Genomic DNA, 25,211 nt, shown 5'->3' on the forward strand with positions numbered 1-25,211 from the left:
GGGAAGGTATGCGGCAGACTGAAGGAGCAGCTAATTTTGGAAGTCTGCTCTTCTAATTTAACCATTCAGGAAACAATTAACATGTTAATCTCACAAAAAAAAAGTCTTACAAGCAATTGCAGATGTTGGGAATGTGAAAAACAACAAGAAACAAAAAATGCTCAACCAGAAATGCTCAAAAGTCTGTCAACATCTGTGGAGGAAGCAATCGAGTTAATGTATCAGATCAATGATCTTGCATGATAATGGTCGACTTGATACAATCTGGAGAAAAACAGTACCCGTGGTAATGAAGGAAGTTCTGGTGATATTGCCTGGCTTATTGAGAATTTCCAACATGTGTTTATTTTGGTTTGGATGCAAATAATAAACTTAAGGAATCTATTCCATATCTTCAGTGATGTTGTATAACTGTGAATAGCAGAGGAATATTTTATTGTTTTAATATTTATGTACCCTGATGCATTTCTAGTTTAACCACAAAACAAGCACATTTAACGAGGCAATAATTAACAAGCAGAAGAGCCTCAAAGGGAGAGATCATACTGACCACTTTTTAATATTTTTAAGTTCTATTTAAATACATGAAATGTAAATTTGTGATACTACATGTGGTATCAACCTATATCACAGATGAAAATTTAGTTGTGTAACGTATTATATTTCTGGATAGTGTTAATTCTAACTCTACAAGGTGGAAATGTTCAGTAGTACGTTTTTAAAGCTCGGGCAATAAATAACAATTAGTTGATATTCTAGATAATTGCTCAAAGCTGTCAAATGTGAAAAATAGTTTGGAAATGGGAATGTCATGTGTAAGCAAATACTGACAACTAGGATTTTGTCCAATATGTTATCAGACAAAGTTTAAAATCACGTCTGATCTGGAGTTGTCCAATATGTTTGTGTTCCTTCTGTTCATTTGTTTTACTTGCTTGTTAATATTGATCTAAGCAATCGACTTTATTTGCCTTTCATGTTTTTGACAGGGTGACGTCGGGACACTTGGGAAGATGGGCAGGCCAGGGCCACGCGGACCTAAGGTGAGATGGTTGCACTCACACTTATTTTGTTAATTGATTTTTGGAAGGTTATTGTTGGGGCTGATGTCCACTACAGTGGCTTGAAGCTTGTTTTCATAATGCAAGCCCATTATCAGGGAATATAATATGTTTGTGGGTGCTATTGGGAACATTATATTACTTCTGAATATACTAATATTGCAATTAAGTTAGCCCTTGGGGAGAAGGCAGGAGAAAGGGGTCAGGAGGGAGAGATAGATCAGCCATGATTGAATGGCTGAGTAGACTTGATGGGCCGAATGGCCTAATTCTACTATTACTTATGACCTTGTGCATTTGTTTTGTTGCTAAAATGTAATTAGTGATATGGATTAAAGATAATCGGTTATTTTAAATGATCTAAAGCAAAATATATGTTTCAAGTAGCATAAATTTGTGGAAAACCATAGCAAGTGCATGCTCTAAAAATACCATATGACAACTCATAGATATCTTACCATGGTCTAATTGTACCTCATTAAATTTTGGTATTAGTATGTGTATCGCACATTTTTTACAGTTTCTAAGTTTTAGGGTAGCTAACATATATGGAATTGTGTGAAAACCAAGAAAAATTCAAGATTTACTATAATGGAATATATCTCATTTACAACACATTATCACAGCAGCATTGTGTGCAGCATTACTAAAAGGGCTGTCCCGCTGTGGCGACCTAGTCCCCGAGTTCAGAAGAGTGTCTTCGACCTTCAAGCTCGAGGGCACTCGCCTGAAAAACCTCGAGCTGGATCGACCATCAGCGATGAAACCGCGAGCTGGATCGACCATCTGTGCGCGCGCATGCGCACACACACACACACACACACACACACACACACACACACACACACACACACACACACACACACACACACGGAAAGCGGGGGAGCGCTGTCTGAAATTCACACCCGCGATGAAGAGGAAGGTAAAAGATGGCTGCACAGTGTATGGTAAGCCCTTTAGAGAGCGCGGTGAGGGGGGGAGAGGGAATGGAGACACTTTTTAAGAAGTATAATAAAGTTTAGTGAGCATTTAACCTGCTGGTCGGTTTTCCTTGATCCTGAAAACTTCAATGAGTCAATTAAAATGCCCGGTCAGCGAAGGAGATTGCCTACGGTTGCCCTCGACTGCCTGTAACTGCCTGTGACCCCACTCCTCTGCATTACGAGTTCAAAAGAACCATGCGACCAATTTTTACTGGCGGAAAATATTTCAACTTGCTGAAAAACTGAGGCCGCGAGTATGCGGGAACTTCCCTCGAGCATGATGGAGAGTTCCAGTGATCTCATAGGACCTCCTAGGACCACTTGTCGACCATGCTGCGCGTTTGAGTCGAGGGCAAACTCTTCTAAACTCGCGGATTCGGTCGCTATTAAATCCCTAAGAAATTCACAAATAGTTTCTAATTGCATACAATCTCCAAATCAAATAACAATTAACTTTAACTTGATAAAGGTATGGCAGGGGTGAATGTCTCTGCTTTATCAAATACATATTGCAGCAGGTTTCTTATTTCACCGTTATATTTGTTTAGAGTGCTCTTTCTCCTTTTTAATTAAAGTTCAATAGACCTTATACCCTGTGGGAATCATGAAAAATTAAGGACAGTTATGTTTGGTGCTCAATGCGTGAGATTCTGCTTCCAAAAACAATAATGAAACTGGATGTACTTGACTATGGACATTTCCATCACCTGAGCATTTTATTTTACCAAGGAACATCATCTGATCCTGGCCTTTTTTCAGTTCATCTGCTCCTGATACTTCATCTATGGCTTTCTAACTCCTTAACTATTTGAACACATTCCTTTCCAGCTTTGCATCTCCCATCCTGTAGAAAATTGGGATAATCCCAAACTTTGCTGACATCGCCTACCTCGCATCAATTCTCATTTGTAAAATTCTCGTTACCTGCTGACCTACACTGGCACCTCATGAAGTAGCACATTAATTTTAATATCTTTATCTTTTCTTTCAAATCCCTCAAAGGCTTCATCCTTCCCTTTCTCTTTAATCTCTTCACATCTTGGTAACTCAAATATCACTGTACCTTAACTGGTACATGTGACAATAAACTAACCCTGAAACCTTACAATTCTCCAAGTTATGTACGCTTCGGTAATTCTAGCTTCTAATAGGCTGCTGGAACCTGCACTCTGGATTTTCGTACCCAAATATCCTTTTTTGACCATCCTTTTATGACGTGGGCAGATTTGCTTATACTCAGTGGTTCTGAGGTGATTACAGTATAAAAAAGTGTTTGTTTAAAATCAATAATAATGACACAATTAATATTTATATTATAATAACTAACCCTGTAAGACAACAACTCTACCGCTGTGCCACTGTGTGCCCCTATTCCTCCAGTCTAACTGAAGTTTGGGCATTCTACCAAGAAATGTTATCCAATTTGCTTTTTTAAAATATGTTAACAATTTATACCTCTATGTTAAACGTCCATGTGTCTGTTTATTAAGTTTTTTGCTTGTCTTCCTAGGGACTGATGGGAAACGCTGGAGAACCAGGACTGAAAGGTGATAAGGTGATCTGAATACTGCCTTATTGCACTGATGAAATATTAATGCACCCTTCCAACACAAGTTTAATATTCCCTATTGCATTGTAATGTAATAGTTCAAATCATAGCGTTGAATTCTCTCTGTCACTACACTGTAATGATTCGTAATGATTAATGCCCTTTTACAGCACTAACTTAAAGATAATGTTTTCTTATTTCTCATCTGACCAATATTAATTTTCTTCTAACCATGGAGTTTATTGCCCCATTATTATGTAATTTATCTTCAACATTTTTTTGAAATTCTAGTTATATAATATTTAGAAAAACAGTCCCTAATATTTCTTTCTGAAACTGCAGTGCAGCTTGTTTTGCATTTATTGCGAGTGTATACTTTCCTCTATACATCTTCTAGACAAGAATTACTGACCTTATTCCATAGGGATCAAGGGATATGGGGAGAATGCTGAACCATATTACTGAATTTGGAGGACCAGGCATGTTCACATTGAAGGTGAAGCAGACTCGAAGGGTCCAGTGCTATACTTCCACTCTTATTTTCCATTTCTGTCAAAGAGATGCACAACAAAATGAGTTTATCATCATTTTTAAATACTCATTTTTTACTTTTGTTTCTTAACTTCTGATACTTGGTTATATTTGGAAACCTAACTTGTGAGAAATGATTGGGGTAAAGCATTGCGTACATATCTGTAGCACAACACGTTGAACTATCAGTGTGTGTAGTGCTGATTTCAAATTATTATTTCGCAGCTGGTAAGGAAATATTCTTTGCTCATTATACCAAATATAGATGATAGTCTTCCACTGCAGAGATGTTTTATAAATGTTTGGTATACTCCATTTAAGAATGCACCAGCATTTCTGGGCAAAGGTTTATTTTAAATTTGCTATATTCAACCCACCTCTGCGATACCTCTATGTTTGTGAGAACTGGCAAGTAATCATTGAAAACTTTAAAAGTGTGTACTCAATGTAAAATGCACCATTTTGTTTCAACGCAAATATGCCAAAAATACTGAGATGTGGGTTAAAAGACTGCTTGTTATGTCAGAGAACCAGTTCCGTTTGAAGTATTCATGAAAGGATGAACAGAAAGATCTTTTTGATTCTGAAAGTTATAGAAGCCACATAGTTTATGGTCATATCTTTTGATGAAACCCAGTTAGTTTTGGCAGCATCCAGCCTAAATATGTAGGATAATCATGAATAAAGACACAGTGTTGTGCAATACAGAAATAGGCCACTTTGCACACCATGTTCATGCTGCTGTATGTTTGTTCACAGTAGGTATGTTGCCTTCTTTAGTCCCCTCCATAATGTTTGGGATGAAGACCCATCATTTATTTATTGTACTCCACAATTTGATATTTGTAATAGAAAAAAAATCATATATGGTTAAAGTGTACAATGTCAGACTTTAATAATGGCCATTTTTATACCTTTTGGTTTCACCATGTAGGAATTATAGCAGTGTTTATACATAGTCCCCCCATTTCAGGGGACCATAATGTTTGAGACACAGCAATGTCATGTTTAATCATGCATATCCTTTGCATGCAATGACTGCTTGAAATCTGTGGTTCATGGACATCACCAGTTACTGGGTGTCTTCTCTGGTGATGCTCTGCCAGGCATGTATTGCAGCCATCTTTAGCTTATGCTTGTTTTGGGGGCTCATCCCCTTCAGTTTTCTCTTCAGCATATAAAAGGCATGCTCAAATATAAAAGGCATGCTTAATCGGGTTCAGATCGGGCGATTGACTTGGCCACTCAAAAATTGACCAATTTTAGATTTGAAAAACTGCTTTATTGCTTTAACAGTATGTTTGGGATCATTGACTCGCTGTAGAATTAAACACCGGCCAATGAGTTTTGAGGCATTTGTTTGAACTTGAGCAGATAGGATGTGTCTATACACTTCAGAATTCATTATACTACTACCATCAGCAGTTGTATCATCAATGAAGATAAGTGAGCCAGTACCTTCAGCTGCCATGCATGCCCAGGCCATAACACTCCCACCACTGTGTTTCAGAGATGAGGTGGTATGCTTTGGATCTTGGGCAGTTCCTTCTCTCCTCCATACTTTGCTCATGCCATCACTCTGATATGTTAATCTTTGTCTCATCTATCCACAAGAATCTTTTTTCCAAAACTGTGGTAGCTTTTTCAAGTACTTCTTGGCAAACTGTAACCTGGCCATCCTATTTTTGCAGCTAACCAGTGGTTTGCACCTTGCTGTGTTGCCTCTGTATTTCTGTTCATGAAGTCTTCTGCAGACAATGGTCATTGACAAATCCACTCCTCAAGAGTGTTCCTGATCTGTCGGACAGGCGTTTGGGGATTTTTCTTTATTATAGTGAGAATTCCTCTGTCATCAGCTGTGGAGGTCTTCCTTAGCCCAATCAATCCCTTTGCGATTAGTAAGCTCACCAGTGCTCTCTTTCTTCTTAATGATGTTCCTAAAGTTGATTTTGGTAAGCCTATGGTTTGGCTGATGTCTCTAACAGTTTTATTCTTGTTTCTCAGTCTCATAATGGCTTCTTTGATTTTCAGTCTCATAATGGCTTCTTTGATTTTCATTGGCACAACTTTGGTCCTCATGTTGATAAACACCAATAAAAGTTTCCAAAGGTGATGGAAAGATTGGAAGAAGGACGGGGTGCTGAGAGCTCTCTTATACCTGCATGAAGGAGGCAATTAAACACAACTGAGCAATTACAAACACCTGTGTAGCCATGTGTCCCAAACATTATGGTGCCCTGAAATGGGGGGACTATGTATAAACACAGCTGTAATTTCTACATGGTGAGACCAAAACCAAAATGGCCTTTAATAAAATCTGATGTGCACTTTAACCACATGTGATTTTTTTCTATTACAAATCTCAAATTGTGGAGTACAGAGGCAAATAAATAAATGATGGGTCTTTGTCCCAAACATTATGTAGGGCACTGTATGTTTTTGCAATACAAATACTTGTCTTGATGTATCTTAAATGCTGTGAGAGTATCTGCCTCTACCAGATTTTCAGATGATCCAGGCTCCAAACACCATCTGTTTGAATAGCATTCCCCCTCAGATCTCCTGTATACCTCTCACCTCTCACCTTAAACCTATGTCCTCATATCTCAGACATCTCCATAGGGAAAAAAAAATTATTATTTATTCTTACCAAGATTCCAGCACCTGCAGTTCCTTGTGCCTCCTTATTACTACATATACTGTCTATACGTCATAACTCTATATACCTCTCTAAGGGCATACCTCAGCCTCCTTTTCACCAGAGAAAAACAACCTATATAGTTCCTCCTTATAACTGTAACATTCATATCCAGACAACATCTGGTGAATGTAATCTAAACTCTCCACACCACAAGTAATATTACATTTTATATTCACTTCCTACTCTGCCCTGAGCTACAATCATAACGTAGGAATTCATTAGTACCTAGTGATAGTTATTGACTGACCATTCATCAGATTGGAGGTTTTACACTAATGAAGGTGAGAGAAAGCTATACTTGGTAAACAATAACAGTGTTTGTTGTTAGTTAATCAAATATGAAAAAAGCTGTGACTGGTTTATTCATTTTGCCAGCAGAAATATTTGTGAAATGATGGTACAAAATATAAAGGGGTGGCATGTGAACAAAAGAGAAAGGGGGAGGTAAAAGTGGGAGTGACAGAATTGTTATCTGAAATTGTTTAACTATGAAGTTCAAATTGTTGAACATTGAAGGATCTCATGTGTTAGTTGAAAAATAAACTTCCATTGAGCTTCATTAGACCAGTGAATGGGGACCATTAACTGACTCCACAAATTTATTCTAGATAAAAAGGTATTGTAATGGAAACTCCACATGGACCCTTTCAATACCCTTTCTTGCGTGGGTGCCATTAATTTAGTTTAGTTTAGAGATACAGAATGGAAACAGTCCCTTTGGCCCACCGTGTCCGCGCCGACCAGCGATCCCCACCCACTAACGCTATCCTACACACACTAGGGACAATTTTTACATTTACCAAGCCAATTAAACTACAAACCTGTAGTGCGTTTTCCTGCTGTCTTCTTGAACTGAGAAACATTGTTGCCAATTTCAAATCTTTCTTCATTTGTCTTCACATCTTCCCTTGCAAGACCTCTGTCTCCAAATCTAGGAATGCCACTGATGCCCAAATCCATCGTGTTTAGCTTCAAGCCTCTGTGATTCCTGTACTCCAATGCATTTTCATAATCTACTGCATTTGTTTCACGCCAGCACTTTTTCAGTGCTTCCCTTTGTCACCAATCAAGGGTTTGCCACCATTGTAGTCAACCAGATCCATTCCATTTTCCACACAATTGCACTCTTCCATCTCAGAACAATATTAGGGCTTCTTCTGTGCTCATCTTCAACCTACCAGATTTTTCATTCAGTGAATTCATGGTTATTTTTAGCAACTCTAGCATGGAGCTACAAGCAAACCTGTTTCCTTGAAAGAGGCTGCCTGACTTGCTATACGTTTTCAACACTTTCTAATTTCAAGTGTCTACCATAATTTGCTTCAAATGGCTGCATGGATGAGGCATTCACCTGAAACTTATTATTGTGAAGACACAAAACACTTCAGATGCTTGAATCTTGAGCAAAACACAAAGTGCTGGTGCGGCTCAAGCAGCATCTGTGGAAGGAATAGACAGGTGACATTTTGGGTCCGAACCTTCTTCAAACCTCTTGCGTGTTATTGTACACTGTTCGTTATAAAACAATATTGTAACTGATATTTTATTGTCGATTTGCAATTACCAGTTCATTATAGAATGCTGCACTATAATATTCCATTTAGAGTTGTGAACTGGATCTAGAATGATCGAATTTTGAAGAAGTGCACTAAACTAAATCTGTAATAATGAAATAATATGTGTTTGCTTGTTAATTATGTTTAGAATGTCACTAATGGCTAGCCTTTCACGGTATTAAGATTTGTGAGGCAATGCTGCAGATCTATGGTGTGCTTCAGTATTTCGGCAAAGTAGCAATATGCTAACACTTTGTTGTCTTGTACTGTGAGTTTAGGGTGACGAGGGCATTCCAGGAATACCAGGAGAACCGGGTTTCCCTGGTGATAAGGTAAGTTTATCAATCGTCAAAGAGTTTTAACGTGATTAATTCAAGCTATTTAATCTCTTGTTTAAATCTGGTACTTAAACAAGCATTAATTTCAGTAGAGGGTTTTATACCAATATTAATGAAACCTCTTTCTTATCAAGTATTTTCCTATTTCCATCTTTGAGGTATAGTGCTCTTCTGTGCAAGTAAACTGTAGTGCTTTTTTTTAATGCCAGAATAATTTATACCACATTCAAAAAAAGATTGTGACTAAGTTTATTTCATATATATATAAAATGCCATTTAGCAAAAATAATTTCTGAATTTAATTCCTTTGAAAATTAGTTACAACCTTGATAGATGTATCAAAATGAGAGTTCTTATTTTTCTGAATTCCATTAGATTTAAATCTTTCAAATCTGAATCGATGTACAAAATAGATTTTTTTTTTAAGAGTTTGAATCAAAGTGTTGATGGTGCTAGTTTTGAAGAGATAAACACTGAGATTTTTCTGACATGATGAGGCAGATGCTGCTCATCCCTCAATAGCTATAAAGAGTCAGGATGACAATCAGACAAGATCTTCACAAGCTTAGAATGACAGGAATTAGACATTTTAAATGCGAAGTATGAATATAACACAACAGACTGCATACTTGGCTTTAGTTGTACACATACCCCATTGCACCAGGAACTACAAGTACAGAAGTCTTACAGCTAAGTTTTGAAGTTGATAAGATAGATTTTGTTTTCATGCAGTACTGTAGAAAGCGTTCAGCAAAGCAGGAGCTTGGTTTATATTTGAATTAGTACCAACCCTTGGTTTTATGCTGTTGCACAGTGTCATTAATAGTTTTATTCTTAATATGGATGTAAGAGGGTGCCAACTTGGTGCTGGTGATGGTAGTGATCACTAGCTATGCCATTTTACTTCCCAACCTTAGTTGTGATGGAAAACTAGAGGTGTCACCGTTCTTTGAATGTTGAAGGGCTTGGAGTGATAGTGGTGTTAGGTGGGAAATCAGCGTCAATAGAGGAGCAATAATAAGCCATACCTACTTATACATATACCACATATAGTTTCAGACTATGTAAAAATATTAAGAATTCACAGTCAGATAAGGAAACCATCATCGTTTATCAGTAAAGGAGCAGCTTTTAGGAATGAATGTCACATGAACTCATTGTTCTGTTTAGAACCTCTGAGTGTTATCCAAATCATAAATGACCTGTCACGATTATTTCTCCATAAGTCATGCTCTTTTAAGTAAGTTTTCATCTTGATAAATTGATTGACTGCATTTTTCATTTGGAGTTGCCAACTTCATTTTTCTCAGCAAAAAAATGTCCCATGAATTATTTTGTTGCAGTAACTTCATGCCCAATGTCAATATTTTATATATCCTGAAAATAACCTGAAAGTTACTAACATTTGAGAATAACATGTATCAGGAATAACATGTACAGAGACCAAAAAGGATTTTAACATTCAGTCCAGCGCTTGGTCCTGTGGGTAATGGAAGTCTGCCTTATCATTGTCATTTCATGAGGGATTGTTTTCTTAGCAATGTGATGGCACAGGAAATATTAAGGCAAGCATTGGGCAAAGCTAATACCAGAAGGCAAGTTATTATTTCAAGATTAATTGTTTTTGTAAGTGTGCTGTCATTATTTTACTACATATAGTTACAATGGGAATATATGAAAAGCATTTATGAGTCAATTTGAAACATTGGAACCTCAGCAAAGAAAATAAAAAGCACTGAAATTATTTTAATCCTACTGCTTCAGGAATTTTATATAGTGGGTGACTGAACGATTAGGTCAGATACATGCCTTTAATTCCAATAAGCATCCTTATTATAAGAAGTTCTGCAGGAGAGCTAAAGATTAAAATTAGCCGCTAGCCTTAAATTAATTTATAAATTGATTTAAAATATATTTAAAATCCATAGCACTACTTCAGAGGGATGGCATGTATCCATGCAGTGAGTTAGAAATTTTGCCAGAAATCTTTAAATATACTGATTGCAGAAGGAGCAGTTGTTTGTCCTTTTCACCATATTGTCCAATCTGCCAAATCAGAATAGTATAAATTTACTTTAAAAGGAGATTAGTTGGACCAAAATCCAACTAGTAAAGGGAATATATCTAGTCTTTGTTAATTGAAAGACATTTTATTATTGTTGCCAGCACCATGTAATTCAAGATGCTGGTTTGGTACTTTATGTTCTTTTCAAATAGCTTGCACAGCATTCTCAAAGAATATGGACAGGTTTATCCCAGAGCGACTCAAACAATATGATTTAAATATACAGTCAGAGGACTGGCTTGCACTGTCCATAGTCCAATGGTGTTGAAACATTATTTGCAGAATATTAAGTTTCCTCCGTGTTGACAAAACATAGATTCAGATAGGATTTCTCCCTTGTTAATAAATTATGGTTAATATGGCGAACCCCATTAGCCCTGCACCACTCTGTGAATCAAACAGGTTTATTAATAATGCTACATTTCCAGACATGTATCTGATGTTATTGCTTCAGTTTCATATCAATTTCACTCAGAAACAACTAACGATAATATCCACTCCCTCTTGACTATTTATTTGACTCTTGAATCCATTCAGTAACAAGTAAAAGATTTCTTCTAAATTTTGGTCAGGTTTGAGGACTATAAATCTATTTATAAATGTACCCTCTGGTGATGTGCCTAATTTCCAGGCAAAATTATTTGAATAGTATATTCTGGTTGCAAATATAGATACTACTGTATATTGGTAACTAGTTTTGTGCAGTTACTGATTATGGAGCGATGATTAATGATAATTACATTTCTCTGAATCAGTCAATCTGTTTTTTTTATTTCACTACAGGGTAATCCAGGATTACAGGGTTTGCCTGGAATGAGGGGGAAAATTGGAATATCTGTGAGTATTTGATCCGTTCTCAGTTTGGCAATTTAGATATACATATTCCTTCCTTATTGGTGATGTTTACTGCAGATATTCAAAAATCTATCATTCATTTGATGTAACATATATATTTCCGGTTCAGAAATTTATATTAAAAAAATTGCATATCCTACAATCTTAGATATGAATGTTTGACGAAACTACAATAAATTTCTATTTGTGCTGATTTGAAGATTCAAATCAAAATAGCCAGGAGCTCCAAAATTCATCATCACAACACTCATGTTTTATGCATTGCACAGACGGAAAATAACAGTACTGCAACATTTAGTGGTTTTCCATAAATATCTCAGAGTTAATGACACCCATTAATATTGGTTGGACTTTGTGCTTCAAAGAACTTTTGTACCATAGTATTGCTCTCCTGGCATCTGGCCCGCCCAAATGACACAATGGTGGTATAACACCCAAAATTCATTGGCAGCAACAATTTTGATCTGCAGGCCAACTTGTATATATAAATAGAAAACAGCTTTTTATTCATCCTCAAGCTCCATGGCAGTACTTTTCAGAGAAACACGACAAATAATGGACAGCAAGAGAATGTTTGTTCACAATGAGCAACATTCAAATGTCTTGATTGAGATACATTTCTTCTGAGATCATACACAGAGCGTTGCGGAACCCTCTGGATTACAAACCTTAAGTAAAGTGATCCTAATTGAGATCCTGTTCACCACAGAGACCAGCAGGTTGTTTCTATGAGTCCCTTCTTAAAACATAGTGGCCAGGAGAAATCTTGGAAATGAAATGATTTCACTTACATTGAGTCAGTTTAGCCAGAGAGAGAGAGAGGGACATCAGTGTATATAATCCAAATAGATTTGATGAGAGGGATTGTAGGATCTGGTGGTCCATCTACATATGGTGCAGGTGCTGTGAGTCCAGTAACGAACTGACCCGAAACATCACCCATTCCTTCTCTCCAGAGATGCTGCTTGTCCCGTTGAGTTACTCCAGCTTTTGTGTCTATCTCTAGTCATTGTGTAGCCTTGTTGCAGACATCTCAGCCCTGACCCACTGTGCTGCTAGTCCCAACCCATCCAGGTGTTTTTCTGTACAGTAGAGGGGGTCATAAGGTCGTGATAGGAGTAGAATTAGGCCATTTGGCCCAACAAGTCTACTCTGCCATTCAATCAAGGCTGATCTATACATCCTAGCCCCATTCTCCTGCCTTCTCCCCATAACCTCTGACACCTGCACTAATCAAGAATCTATCTCTGCTTTAAAAATATCCACTGGCATGACCTCCGCAGCCTTCTGTGGCAAAGAATTCCACAGATTCACCACCCTTTGACTGAAGAAATCTCTCCTCATCTCCTTCCTAAAAGAACATCTTTAATTCTGAAGCTATGATCTCTAGTCCTAGACTCTCACACTCGTGGACCCTCCACATCCACTCTATCCAAGCCTTTCACTGTTCTGTAAGTTTCAATGAGGTCCCCACTGATTCGTCTAAACTCCAGCGAGTACAGGCTCAGTGCCGATAAACGCTCATCATAGGTTAACCTACTCATTCCTGGGATCATTCTTGTAAACCTTTAGTGTACCCTCTCCAGAGGCAGCACATTCTTCCTCAGATATGGTGCCCAAAATTGCTTACAATAATCCAAATGCGACCATACCTACGCCTTATAGCGCCTCAGCATTACATCCCTGTTTTTGTATACAAGCCGTCTTGAAATAAATGCTAGCATTAAGTTTGCTTTCTTTATTACTGATTCGACTTGCAGATTATTTTTTTGGGGATCCTGCACCAGCACTCCCAAGTCCCTTTGCACCCGCGATTTCTGGATTCTCTCCCCATTTAGAAAATAGTCTACGCCTTTATTCCTACTACCAAAATGCATGACCACATTTCGCTACACTATATTCCATCTGCCACTTCTCTGCCCACTCTCCCAACCTGTCCAAGTCCTTCTGCAGAGTCCCTGCTTTCGCCACACTACCTGCCCTTCCACTTATTTTCGCACCTTCCGCAAACTTGTCCACAAAGCCTTCAATCCCCTCGTCCAAATCATTAATATACAGCGTGAAGAGTAGGGGCCCCAGCACCGACCCCTGCGGAACTCAGTTAGTCAAAGGCAACCAACCAGAAAAATCCACCTTTATTGCCACTCTGTGTTCTGCCATCCAGCCAACCTGCTATCCATGCTAATATCTACTCTTTGATATTCATCTTCCTGAGTAGCCTCACGTGTGGTACCTTATCAAAGACTTTCTGAAAATCTGAGTAAACAACATCTACTGACTCTGTCTGTCCTGCCATTTACTTCTTCAAAGAATTCCAGCAAATTAGTCAAGCAAGACCTCCCCTTCACAAAGCCCTGCTGACGTCGGCCTATTTTATCGTGAACTTCTAAGTACTCCGTAACCTCATCCTTTATAATGGACTCTAAAATCTTACCATCCACCGGTCAGACTAACTGCCCTATAGTTCCCACTATTCTGATTTGCTTCCTTCTTGTGCAGCGTGGTAATATTGGCAATTTTCCTTTCATCTCTAGTGATTCTTGAAATATCATCGTCAGTGCTTCCACAATCTATAAAGCCACCTCTTTCAGGTGGACTAAAGATCCAAGAGTGAATGTATTAATTCTTCAAGGCACTCAAAGTAGAGTTATATTCAAGTTGTATGTATATACCTTGTTAATTAAAATACATTCATCTTTACACTGGAACTGTTCATAATGAGCACCCAGAGAGAAATTGTCCTGACTATGTGTCAGGTATTTGTCTCATGAATGTAAAGATCAATTGTAACATATCGTCATCCCGTTATTAAAACCGATCCTGCACAAAATTCAGAGCTGCACTATAATCTCTATACATTTAAAAGTCTATTGTACTCAGTGCAAACCCACTATTGTTGAGGCCAGTGGACAAATGTAAATGGCCCACATTTTTCAGTTGCTTTGACGATGCAGCTATTACCATTTGCCGCCATCACACCTTGGAATTGACAGTAACTTTGGGATTTCTGAGTGTGCATAGTTTACCTGTAAATCCTGCAGTTGGAGTCACCGATTCAGCCATCTTTATAAACTATACTGTTTGCCGCCTTTTCCAACTGAACAAAAGGTAAATCAATTGAGCTGCTGTGAGGTTAAAATTAATAACAACTACTTTTGATGTAAAATATCTTAAAATTAGATTATATAAAAACTGAAAATACTGTAAACACACAATAGGCCAAGCAGCATCTGTGGAAAGAGAAACAGTTAATGCTTCAATAACCCATTGTCATACTTAAAACTAGAAAGCAACAAAAGCAAGGAAATTGTCATAGCCCTTCACATATCAACGGTCAGCTTTCAGCTGGAATATTGCATATTGATAGACTTCTTTGATTTGTTACTTGCATTTGTTTTCAGGGAATAATTGGTGATAACGGTCCAGTTGGAATACCAGGACCCCCTGGCCTTGAGGTAAGAATAAAGTTATATTAATAATGATTGCAAATAAAACTTACATTTATGCTGACTGCACACTGCTTAAAATCATCATCCTTTTCCTTGATCTCTATTGTTATTGCTTTTGCATTTGTAGATTGCATTTTTCTAGGACCAGCACACATATCAATAAATGAAATCCACACTATGTAATATTGCCATAATGTTGTATAATAACCAGTAATTGTAATCACATTGAACCTTCATTCAATCAGGCCAAATCATGGAAAATATTCAAGTTCACAATTAAGTCATAAGCAGTGTGCATGCATGTGTTTTTTTTCCCCAAGGCAAATGATTAAAAAATAATGCTTAAAATAAACGCTTGTGTATGAACTGGAAGCTGCCAGTACACATGTTCTCAATATGGAAATCAAATGGCGAGTTATTGTCCTCGATTATAAAGTTGGGGAGGAGGAAAAGTACACATAAACTCCAGATTGAAAGCCACAACATTTTGATGGGAATAAATAAAAGCAAATTGATGCTCAAAAAATATTTTGTGCTAGTCATTAGATATAAAATATTTATGGTTAAACTAATGTAGGGAATGGCAGTTGAGCGACATGAAGGGCAGGGTTGAAGAACGTCAATATCAGGACCAATAATAATTTTACATACCTGCACAAATTAAATATCATGGAACTTGGGATGCAACAGTGTTTGCAAAAGGTTAATCAGAGAGGGATAGACAGAGTTGACGTGGATAAGCTTTTCCCACTGAGAGTAGAGAAGATTCAAACAAGAGGACATGACTTGAGAATTAAGGGACAGAAGTTTAGGGGTAACATGAGGGGGAACTTCTTTACTCAGAGAGTGGTAACTGTGTGGAATGAGCTTCCAGCGAAGGTGGTGGAGGCAGGTTTGATTTTATCATTTAAAAATAAATTGGATAGGTATATGGACGGGAAAGGAATGGAGGGTTATGGTCTGAATGCAGGTAGATGGGACTAGGGGAGAATACGTGTTCGGCACGGATTAGAAGGGCCGAGATGGCCTGTTTCCGTGCTGTAATTGTTATATGGTTATATGTGATACTAGGAAAGTAGGGAAAGTGAATGGTGTGGAAGATCAAGGGGATCTTGGAATGTATATGTTCAGATCCTTAGATACATCCAGTTAAAAAACGACAGAATACAAAAAAAAGCAGTGAAGCTATAGAATTTGAAAATATCAAGGCAATCAGGTGAAGTCAATGCTGTTTTCTGTAAGGAATTTCATATTTGACCAATTTATTGAAGTTCTTTTCATGTATAACTTTGAATTCCTTGAATTTGTACAAAGGATAAAAGGGAACCAGTGGGTGAATTAAGATCTACCCAGATTAAGATCCAGAAAGAATATGATCAAGTGCCTCATCCAAAGGTTATTGTGGAAAATACAAACTTATGGTGTCAGAGATAATGTGTGGCATTATAGAAAATTGACTGGTTAAAATGAAATGGAGAATAAGAATAAAAATATATTTTCCTGTTTAGCAAAATGTATTGAATGATGCGTCACTGTGACTGAGGCCACAAATTATGCAAATATACATAGCTTTTATAAATTACTTACAGTAGATGAGAGCTTCAAAGATTTGATTGCTAAGTAGGTTGATGTCACAAAGATGGGTTAGAAAATAAGTCATGAATACTATAAAAGAAGACTATAAAGAAATTTGGACTTGAAGGGTTCAGGGTGGCGCCTAAAAAGTCGTGACACGTGTAATAACTCAGTGTGGTTTACTATCTTACCCTCTTAAGGAAGGATGCAAACATGTTAGAGGCAGTTCATAGAAGGTTTACTAGACTGATACTGAACTGGATGGTTTATCTTCTGAGGAAGTTGGACATGAGTGGTTTAATCCCGAGGTTGGAAAAAGTGAGAACAAATCAGTTGGAAGTAAATATAATCCTGTGGCCATTTGACGAGGTGGATGTGGCGAGGATGTTTCCTTTTGCGGGATAATCTAGGAGCTTGGATTAATGTTAAAAAATTGCGGGGAGGGGCTGGGCGACCCATTTAAGGCAGAGTTAAAGTGAATATTTTTCTCCCAATACATTGTGAGTTTATGATCAAGTTATTGATCGATGGGCTGAAAAATAAAATTGTGGTTGTAATCAGATGAATCATGATCCTGTTAAATATTGTAGCAGATTCCAGGGCCAAGTGGCCCACTCCTACTCCTGATTCATGTAATTATTTATATCGCTGATTAAATCTCAGTTTAAGTAGTGCCTAGAGTTTTGGTCACCACGTTATAGGAGCGTGTTGTTTTCAATGGAGAGAGTTGTGAGGAAATTAATCTTTTTAGTTGCCATGATTGGAAAATGTCAGGTGCGGTATCAAAACATGGGGAGGGACACAATTTCTTGGCAGCCGCTTACGCATACGCGCACACTCACGCGAGGCTTTGGAGGCTTCAGCTGTGGGCCCTGTGGACGTGAACATCGGGAGCTGACTTGGTTGGTGACCGATTCCGAACTCCAGCCACAGCAGCTTCGTCTGCCCCGAATCGTGGGGCTTGAATCGTCCCGTTCGCGGGGCCTTTCATCGCCCGGCGCGGCTTAAAATCGGCCGGGCGGGCGGGGGCTTCAACATCGGGAGCCTCGATCACCTCGATACAGCAGTTTGATTTTAAGCCGCACCGGGCGATGAAAGGCCCCGCGAACAGGCCGATTCAGCCCTTAGAAAGCGTCTGGTACCCGCTTGAATCTTTCAAAAGCTACAATGTGATAAATAACACAAACAAATAAAACTGAAGCAAATAAAGGCAGACAGAAGAACCAACCTTGGAAGGGGGGGGGGGGGGGAGAGAGAGAGAGATGGGATAAAAAATACGAAATAACGTGAGTGATCTGAATGAGGGACTTATCTGCAAGCCAGCCAGGAAACCCACTCGACAGTATTCCTTAATGACCTGAACTGTTCAGATCCGATACCCGTTTAAACCTTTCCCATCCACCAATATACATCCAATTAGTTCAAATGGTAATTGTACCCACATCAGACAGCTTTGGAAGGTCAAAACACAATTGGTGACATATCGTGTTAATACGGTGTTAATAGAGACATTTAATAAGCGCTTATTAGTGACACTCCCAATGTCTCGTGGAAAGCAGGGATTTTAATCGTTTCTTTTTCACCAAATTTCAAAATCCGGATTACAAAACATGGGGGGGGGAGGGGTTTGTGTCCCCTATCCCGTCACCCCCCCAGGATTTCCACCCATGGAAAATTTTAACTGTGAGAAAAGATTGAATTGGCTGGGGATATTTGCTTTGAAGTGACAGCGAGAAGATTTGACTGAGGTAAATAAAATGATCAGGGACCTTTGTGAAATGGGAAAAATCCACTTCCCTCAGCACATGGGTCACAACCAGAGACAAAGATTTATGGAAGGATTTTCCAGAGATGATGGATAAAAAGACCACTTGGAGTGAGAGGTTTGAAACTCCCAAAAGGGTGATAGAGGCAAAAAAACTTATCCCATTTAAAAACCACTTTGATGTATTTGAAGAGGCATGACTTGAGGATTAGGTTGGTAACTCTCTTTTTTGACAAGTACAAATATGATGGGCCAAAAGGCTTTTCTTTGATTTGTAGGGTTTTTTTTTATCATTCTATGTCACTTCCACATCATATCAGTGTCATGAAAAGGTGTCGCTGGTGTTGTCACAACACAACTTTGTGACACACAAACTGTCTATGTGAATTTGGATTCACACATAATGAAATACATAATGAAAATGACAGATTATTTAACACCTTTAATGTAATAAAATATTACAATGTATTGTGTAGTAGCTTTATCAGATAAAATTTGATTCTGAGCCACATAGTGATACTCAAGAGAGGGACCAATGGTCAAGAGCTCGGTCAAATGATTGGTTTTGTAGAGTGTTTTAAAGAAGGAGAGAGGGATCGTGAGGTTGAGAGTTTAGAAAGGAAGTTCAAATATTTAGTCAACTGAAGGCATTAGCGCTGATAATGAAGCGAAAAAAGAGGGTGCACAAGAGGTCAGAAATGATGAGTGCCGATTCTTGGAAGACTATTGTCTTCCAAGACTGTTGGGGTTGCAGGGATTGAAGCAGAGCCAGGCCATAGAGGGATTTAAATACTAGAATGAGAAATTTAGGCAATGTTGGACCAGGAGCATTTGTAGAATAATAATAGAATAATGAAAGCCTGACATTTCCGTATTCTAAATAAAAATTAGGTCAGGTTTTGTTCCATCTTGGTCTGTTTGATGTTTATGTTGGAGTGGGACTAACAACAGCTGTTTCCAATACTGTGCGCCTCTTGTTCTCTACTGAGCCATTGTTTCTATTAGCAACGATACAAGAATCCTTGTCCTCCCATTTAGAAACAGTTTTTACACAAAAAGATCAATAAAAAGTGATTGTATTCACAGACCCACTAAATTGAAAAGCCAGCATGAGAATTTTCTTTCCACTTTAAAATGTGATGCAAATATATATGAAAAAGCTGATGCAAAAAAATATATATATATTTTAAATTCACTGATTGAGGTTCTGCTTTGCTTTCCCCAGTTTCCAATGTTTCATTATATAAGTATGTAAATATTTGTACTTTACATATATTAGATTGCTGCAACAGTGAAGCAGATACAGCTCCATCTCTAGTCAACCCCCCCCCCCCCCCCCCCCCCACCCCACTGCTGTGTGACCCTTAGAGCTGCACTATCCTTTCACTTACCCACATATCCAACCAGACCTAGAGACTTTGCTGCCATGGTCTACAGGTTATCATTGTGTCTCATGCAAAGGATTGAGAGACGTAATCTTTTTCTAAATGTCTGAAAATCAGAGACATTTGTAAATAGCTTAACCATATTTACAAGTTTTAAAAAATTCAATAAAAAATAATAATAGTAGAATACATGATTGCAATAAGTGGAATAGATTTAAGATCTAAATTTCAATGAGGTAGATTATAAATACCCCAGAAGCTCTGCATCTGGATCCTAGTTACACAATAATGTGCAGAAACCAGGTAAGAACCAGCTCTCCATTGGAAATTCTTAAATTGCTGTGAATATATTATGAAGGTGTTCTTTTTTTTTAAAACAGAATTCTTGAGATAAATTAAAAGATTTATGTCTGTTATATGCAACTAATGCTTTTGTTTTGAGCTTTAAATTTACCTTATCTATTTGTTCTTCCTAATTGAGCATTTAATAGTTACTGATTTTATGTCTAGTTGTGTGAATGATTCAGGATTAGGATTTTGCCAATTCTAAGCATATCAAGTATATCCATATGTGTAGAAGATGTTAGTGCCATACTCCTCCAACATTTTCGCCACCTCCAACGGGATCCCACTACTGGCCACATCTTCCCATCTCTACCCCTTTCTGCAGAGACCGTTACCTCCAAATCTCCCTGGTCAACTCTCCCCTTCCCACCCAAACTACTCCTTCCCCAGGTACTTTCCCCTGCAACCACAAGAGATGCAAAACTTGTCCCATTACCTCTCCCCTCGACTCCATCTGAGTAGCCAAACAGTCTTTGCAGGTGAGGCAGAGGTTCACTTGCAACTCCTCCAACCTCATCTACTGTATCCGCTGTTCCAGGAGCCAACTTCTCTACATCGGTGAGACCAAGCGCAGGCTCGGCGATCGTTTCGCTGAACACCTCTGCTCAGTCCATCTTGACCTACCTGATCTCCCGGTGGCTCAGCACTTCGACTCCCCCTCCCATTTCTGTCCTGGGCCTCCTCCATTGTCAGAGTGAAATCCAGTGCAAATCGGAGGAACAGCATCTCCTATTTCGCTTGGGTAGTTTACATCCCACTGGTATGAACATTTACTTCTCTAACTTCAGATAGCCCTGGCTTTCCCTCTCTATCCCCTCCCCCTTCCCAGTTCTCCCACTAGTCTTACTGTCTCCGACTACATTATATCTTTGTCCGGCCCCCTCCCCTGACATCAGTCTGAAGAAGGTTCTCGACCCAAAACATCGCCCATTCCTTCTCTCCAAAGATGCTGTCAGACCCGCTGAATTATTCCAACATTTTGTGTCTACCTTCGATTTAAACCAGCATCTGCAGTTCTTTCCTACACTTAATGCCATACTTGATAAACTGACAAAGTAATAGCTGGAGTTAAGTCCTCACTAGTATTCAAGTTAAATATGACCAAGCAACTTTTTTTAGCTGGTTTTTGAGTCCCAGTTTTTTTAAAATTTGCATCGCTCTTTGGTTTTACGTTCCAGAGCCTCATCAAAGAATTTGGTTGCAGCCCTTGTGCAATGTGAACTGTCACTTGCATTGTCCTAGTCATCATTAGCTTAATTTATATCAAAGAGAATTTTTATCAAATATTCTATCTGAGCTTGAACATTTTTATTTTGAACAGAAGCTCGGCTCTATGGAATACATCTAAATGTTTCGGGGCCAATTAGGCAATCCCCTGTTTAATCCAAGGAATTTTTTAGTTGGATAAAGAACAAAATTATTTAGATCCGTTTTGTTAATTCTGATTATGTGCAAAGTTAAGCTAGTTCTGATGTTTATCCTGATGCATATAAAGTCAACAATCTGTCAATAGTGGTAGTATGTGTAAAAATAGAATGAGAGGATATTCCAAAATACAGTTCAAAACTGTAATTTGCAAATTTTGGGTCCTATTTGGAGGGAACATATTTTTGTTTTTAGCTGAGGGATGTTTGTGAAATGGATATTGCAGTCCTCATAGGAATTTGCCATCCTCCTCCCAAAACATAATATCATCTGCAAATTTAGATATCATGTTTTTGAGTCTAAATCTTAATTATGAACAACAGTAGTCTCGTTACTGAGCAAAACATTGGTATCAATAATAGTAACCATGAATCTACAGGCTTGTTGTTAAGTCTATCTATTTTACTCCTGTCTTTCTGAGAAGAAAATCACCCATACTTACCAAATTATACATGTGACCAGACCTATGTCAAAACATAATAAGCAAAATGGACTAACCACCTGACATCAATCGAGGCACATGGGAAAGGAGCATGCAGCATAGTAAACCCTGCAAAGTTCTCCTCATAAATCTCGAGGAGTCACCAGAAGTGGCAATACAGTGGTACACAGTCAGGACAGAATGATCCTGGGCCTGTAAATATTGACTCCAGACCCCCTGGCTTCTCATGGCAAGGAAATAATCACCTACTCAGCTGATGAATCAATGTTCTACATGTTGAATGCTCTTTGGAAGAAGAACTGAGAGTGGCAGAGTACTATGAGTGGATGAAGATTAATGTTCATCAGCAAGAGTGGCTTAGCACCATTTGTGGCACTGCCCTGAAAGGCATGTCTGCTGGTTTATATTGTGCCATTTGGTGCTAAAGGCCACCAAAGTGATACATTTATTTGATTTTTCCCTCATCAATTTTTATTTTGGAAATGCCTCTGTTGTTAATAGTATTGGTCTGTACAAATCATAGGGACACCAGCTTCCATCATAGAAATAAGGACATCCTTCATTGTAATTGTGTGGAACTAACATAATGATAAATGGGGTGGAAGAAGAACATATCTGGCAGCTCAAAACTTTCATTCACAACATACAGTGAGCCATGAGGTTATTCCACCACAAACCAACTTTAGGACATGATATCTTCACTCTACTGTTGCGATCTAGCCAAGGGCTCAAATCTAATCAAGGGCCCAGCAGCCACACCAGACAACCCTGCCCCTGACACACTATAAACAACAGAAGTAATAAGACAACAGAGCCAGTCAGTTCCACAATAACGTCTCCAATAAAATCAGCAGGTATATAGGAATGCTGTCACTTCCACCCTCCCCTTCATTAAACACTTGCATTTTTGGGTGGCAAATATGCTGAATAACTGCCTAAAGATTCAGTGAATTTTCTTTCATAAAATTTCTAGACATTTTTTGTACCATATATCTTTCAAGAATAAAATGCATTAGAATTTACCACTAAATTTTAGTACCAAAAAATCAATATAATTATGTAACTCTTACAAGAATATGTTTTTATCAGAATAACAGTTCTGATTAAGATGCACAATGTAGCATGGTATGGTTTACTAATTGTACCAACCAAACATATGGTGTCAATACTGGCTTCATGTACATGGGGCATGAGATACTCTCTAAGAAATTCATCAAACATGATGAGATCTGGATAGATCATCAAATAGAACATATGTTTATGGAATTCATAATCTTTCTCCTCATCTGTTCCCCCTTCCTTTACTTGTTATTTGCTCTGCATCTATATATATTTTTGGTTGTTTCACTAACTTTTCCACAAAACACAAGTGCTATAGCAACTCATTGGGTCAGACAGCATCTGTGGACGGAATAGACAGATAATGTTTTGAATTGGAATCCTTCTTCAGACTGATCTGCTATTTGATCTTTACTGAATTTTCTGTAATGCTCTGACTTTTTCTAATTTTCCTTTTTTTTAAATCTTCTCATGGGAGCTGATTATAGGATCTGCAAGTCAACTAAGGTTTCAAAGGAACAGTACATCATAGAAAGTCCAAGTTCAATTGTTTTTGCAATTATACATCATATTCTATACTAATTTTCTAATGATGATTATATAATTTGCATTACTTTAGTTTACTCTTTATCAACTTTTGTTTAAAAGTAGCTTTAAAATCAATTTTCAAGACTTTCTTAAAAAGTAAATACTCATTCTTTTCCCTTCTTTGTTATTTTAAATTCTCCTCTCTCAGTCATCTCTCCCCTCTCTGAACACATACATTATTTCAACAAAGAACCCATCATACTTCAGCCAAGATTTCACTTGCTTACAGACATTACATACAGATTTAATAATTTGATAAGTAAATAAATGAAACTAAGGGGAGTCGTTTTTCGGTTCAGTTTCATGGAACAGCATCTAATCAGCCAAATAAAACTGGACATAGTCTCCGGCACAGACTTTTTGCCCACTGTCCCTGCCAACCAACACTTTTTTGGGCATGATGCAGAAGATCGACCAAATTGACCCCCCTGCCAGATGGTCTGGCTAAGTTTAGCAAGGCTTCAGCAATAGATAGGCCTCAGCCAGCTGGGCCTATGACTGGAACTCGTTGACAGCCCTTGACAAGTGGCAAAGCTGGGGGTGAATCTTTGCCTTTGTTATTCTTAATGTTTTTCAAATAATTTTCAAATGATTAAGATTATTGTAAATAATTTCAAATCCTGTGCCAATTCTGACTGAGCTAGGCTTGGACAGGTGGATTCCAGCAAAATGCTGGAAAAATCCCAGCAAGGAACAGCACCATTCCTTGTACTGTAAGTCTTGGACTTATAACAAACGACGCTTACATCCGGACTATACTTACCTGGGATGTTGCTGCAGCCAGCATGATTCATCCCCATGTTATTTATTCTCTTCTCTGGCCACCAGTTAACTATATGCAGCAGCTACTTACTGGACAATTATAATTTTCTGCATTTTCTGTGATGGACAGCCAAACATGATTATCATTGTTATTTTTTTTATTAGCCAACAGTTACCAGATTCTTATACAGTTCCCCGAGGCTTTCTAACAGCTGACCACTCTTGGCTAGAAGATCACAGGTCGACATTTGCATCTCCAAAATCCAATTGGGCCTGAGAAAATTTCAGCATTGCATTGCTCATTTGGCAGCTTAACTGCCGATAGTTAACTTGGACTTGTTTCTCTCCATTAGTAGTGCTGAAGTTTTCTTCTATGCTCCTTCATCGATTTTTCACAGCTTCCAGCACAGTTACTTTCTACTATCAAATTCTAATCCTCAAGAAAATGAGGTGCACATATCTGCAGCATTGTGTCTCTCTGTGGCACTCCATACTGATGTTTCTCGGGGTGCTGGTGTCATAGATTTAGATAGTTCAAATTTATTGTTGCTGTGTTATTTGACAAATTAGGACCTAGCTTTTGGCCACAAGAGAAAATAGTTGGTGAAAGACATGATCCAAATTCTCTGAACGACAGTAATCTTGGCAGAGATCATATCATCCTTGTAGCACTGCACAGTTCAAAACACATTCCCAGATCCATTATCTTGTCTTTGCCGTCCGCTGGTTAACTATAGGTGCCATGGCAATCGGCACACGCATTGTTCACTCCTGCAA

At 38.2% G+C, this 25,211-nt stretch overlaps 1 protein-coding gene across 2 annotated transcripts in view; it reads left to right on the forward strand.

Moving 5' to 3' along the window:
* col27a1b (collagen, type XXVII, alpha 1b) overlaps positions 1-25,211 on the forward strand; it is a 313,539-nt gene that overhangs the window by 148,879 nt on the left and 139,449 nt on the right. For both annotated transcript variants that reach the window (XM_055660163.1, XM_055660164.1), the window contains exons 15-19: positions 990-1,043; positions 3,555-3,599; positions 8,660-8,713; positions 11,568-11,621; positions 15,041-15,094. In XM_055660163.1, the coding sequence (XP_055516138.1) occupies positions 990-1,043; positions 3,555-3,599; positions 8,660-8,713; positions 11,568-11,621; positions 15,041-15,094 (261 nt within the window). The remainder of the gene's footprint in view (positions 1-989; positions 1,044-3,554; positions 3,600-8,659; positions 8,714-11,567; positions 11,622-15,040; positions 15,095-25,211) is intronic.

Source organism: Leucoraja erinacea, chromosome 31 (assembly GCF_028641065.1).
Source record: "Leucoraja erinacea ecotype New England chromosome 31, Leri_hhj_1, whole genome shotgun sequence".
Classification (NCBI taxonomy): domain Eukaryota; kingdom Metazoa; phylum Chordata; class Chondrichthyes; order Rajiformes; family Rajidae; genus Leucoraja; species Leucoraja erinaceus.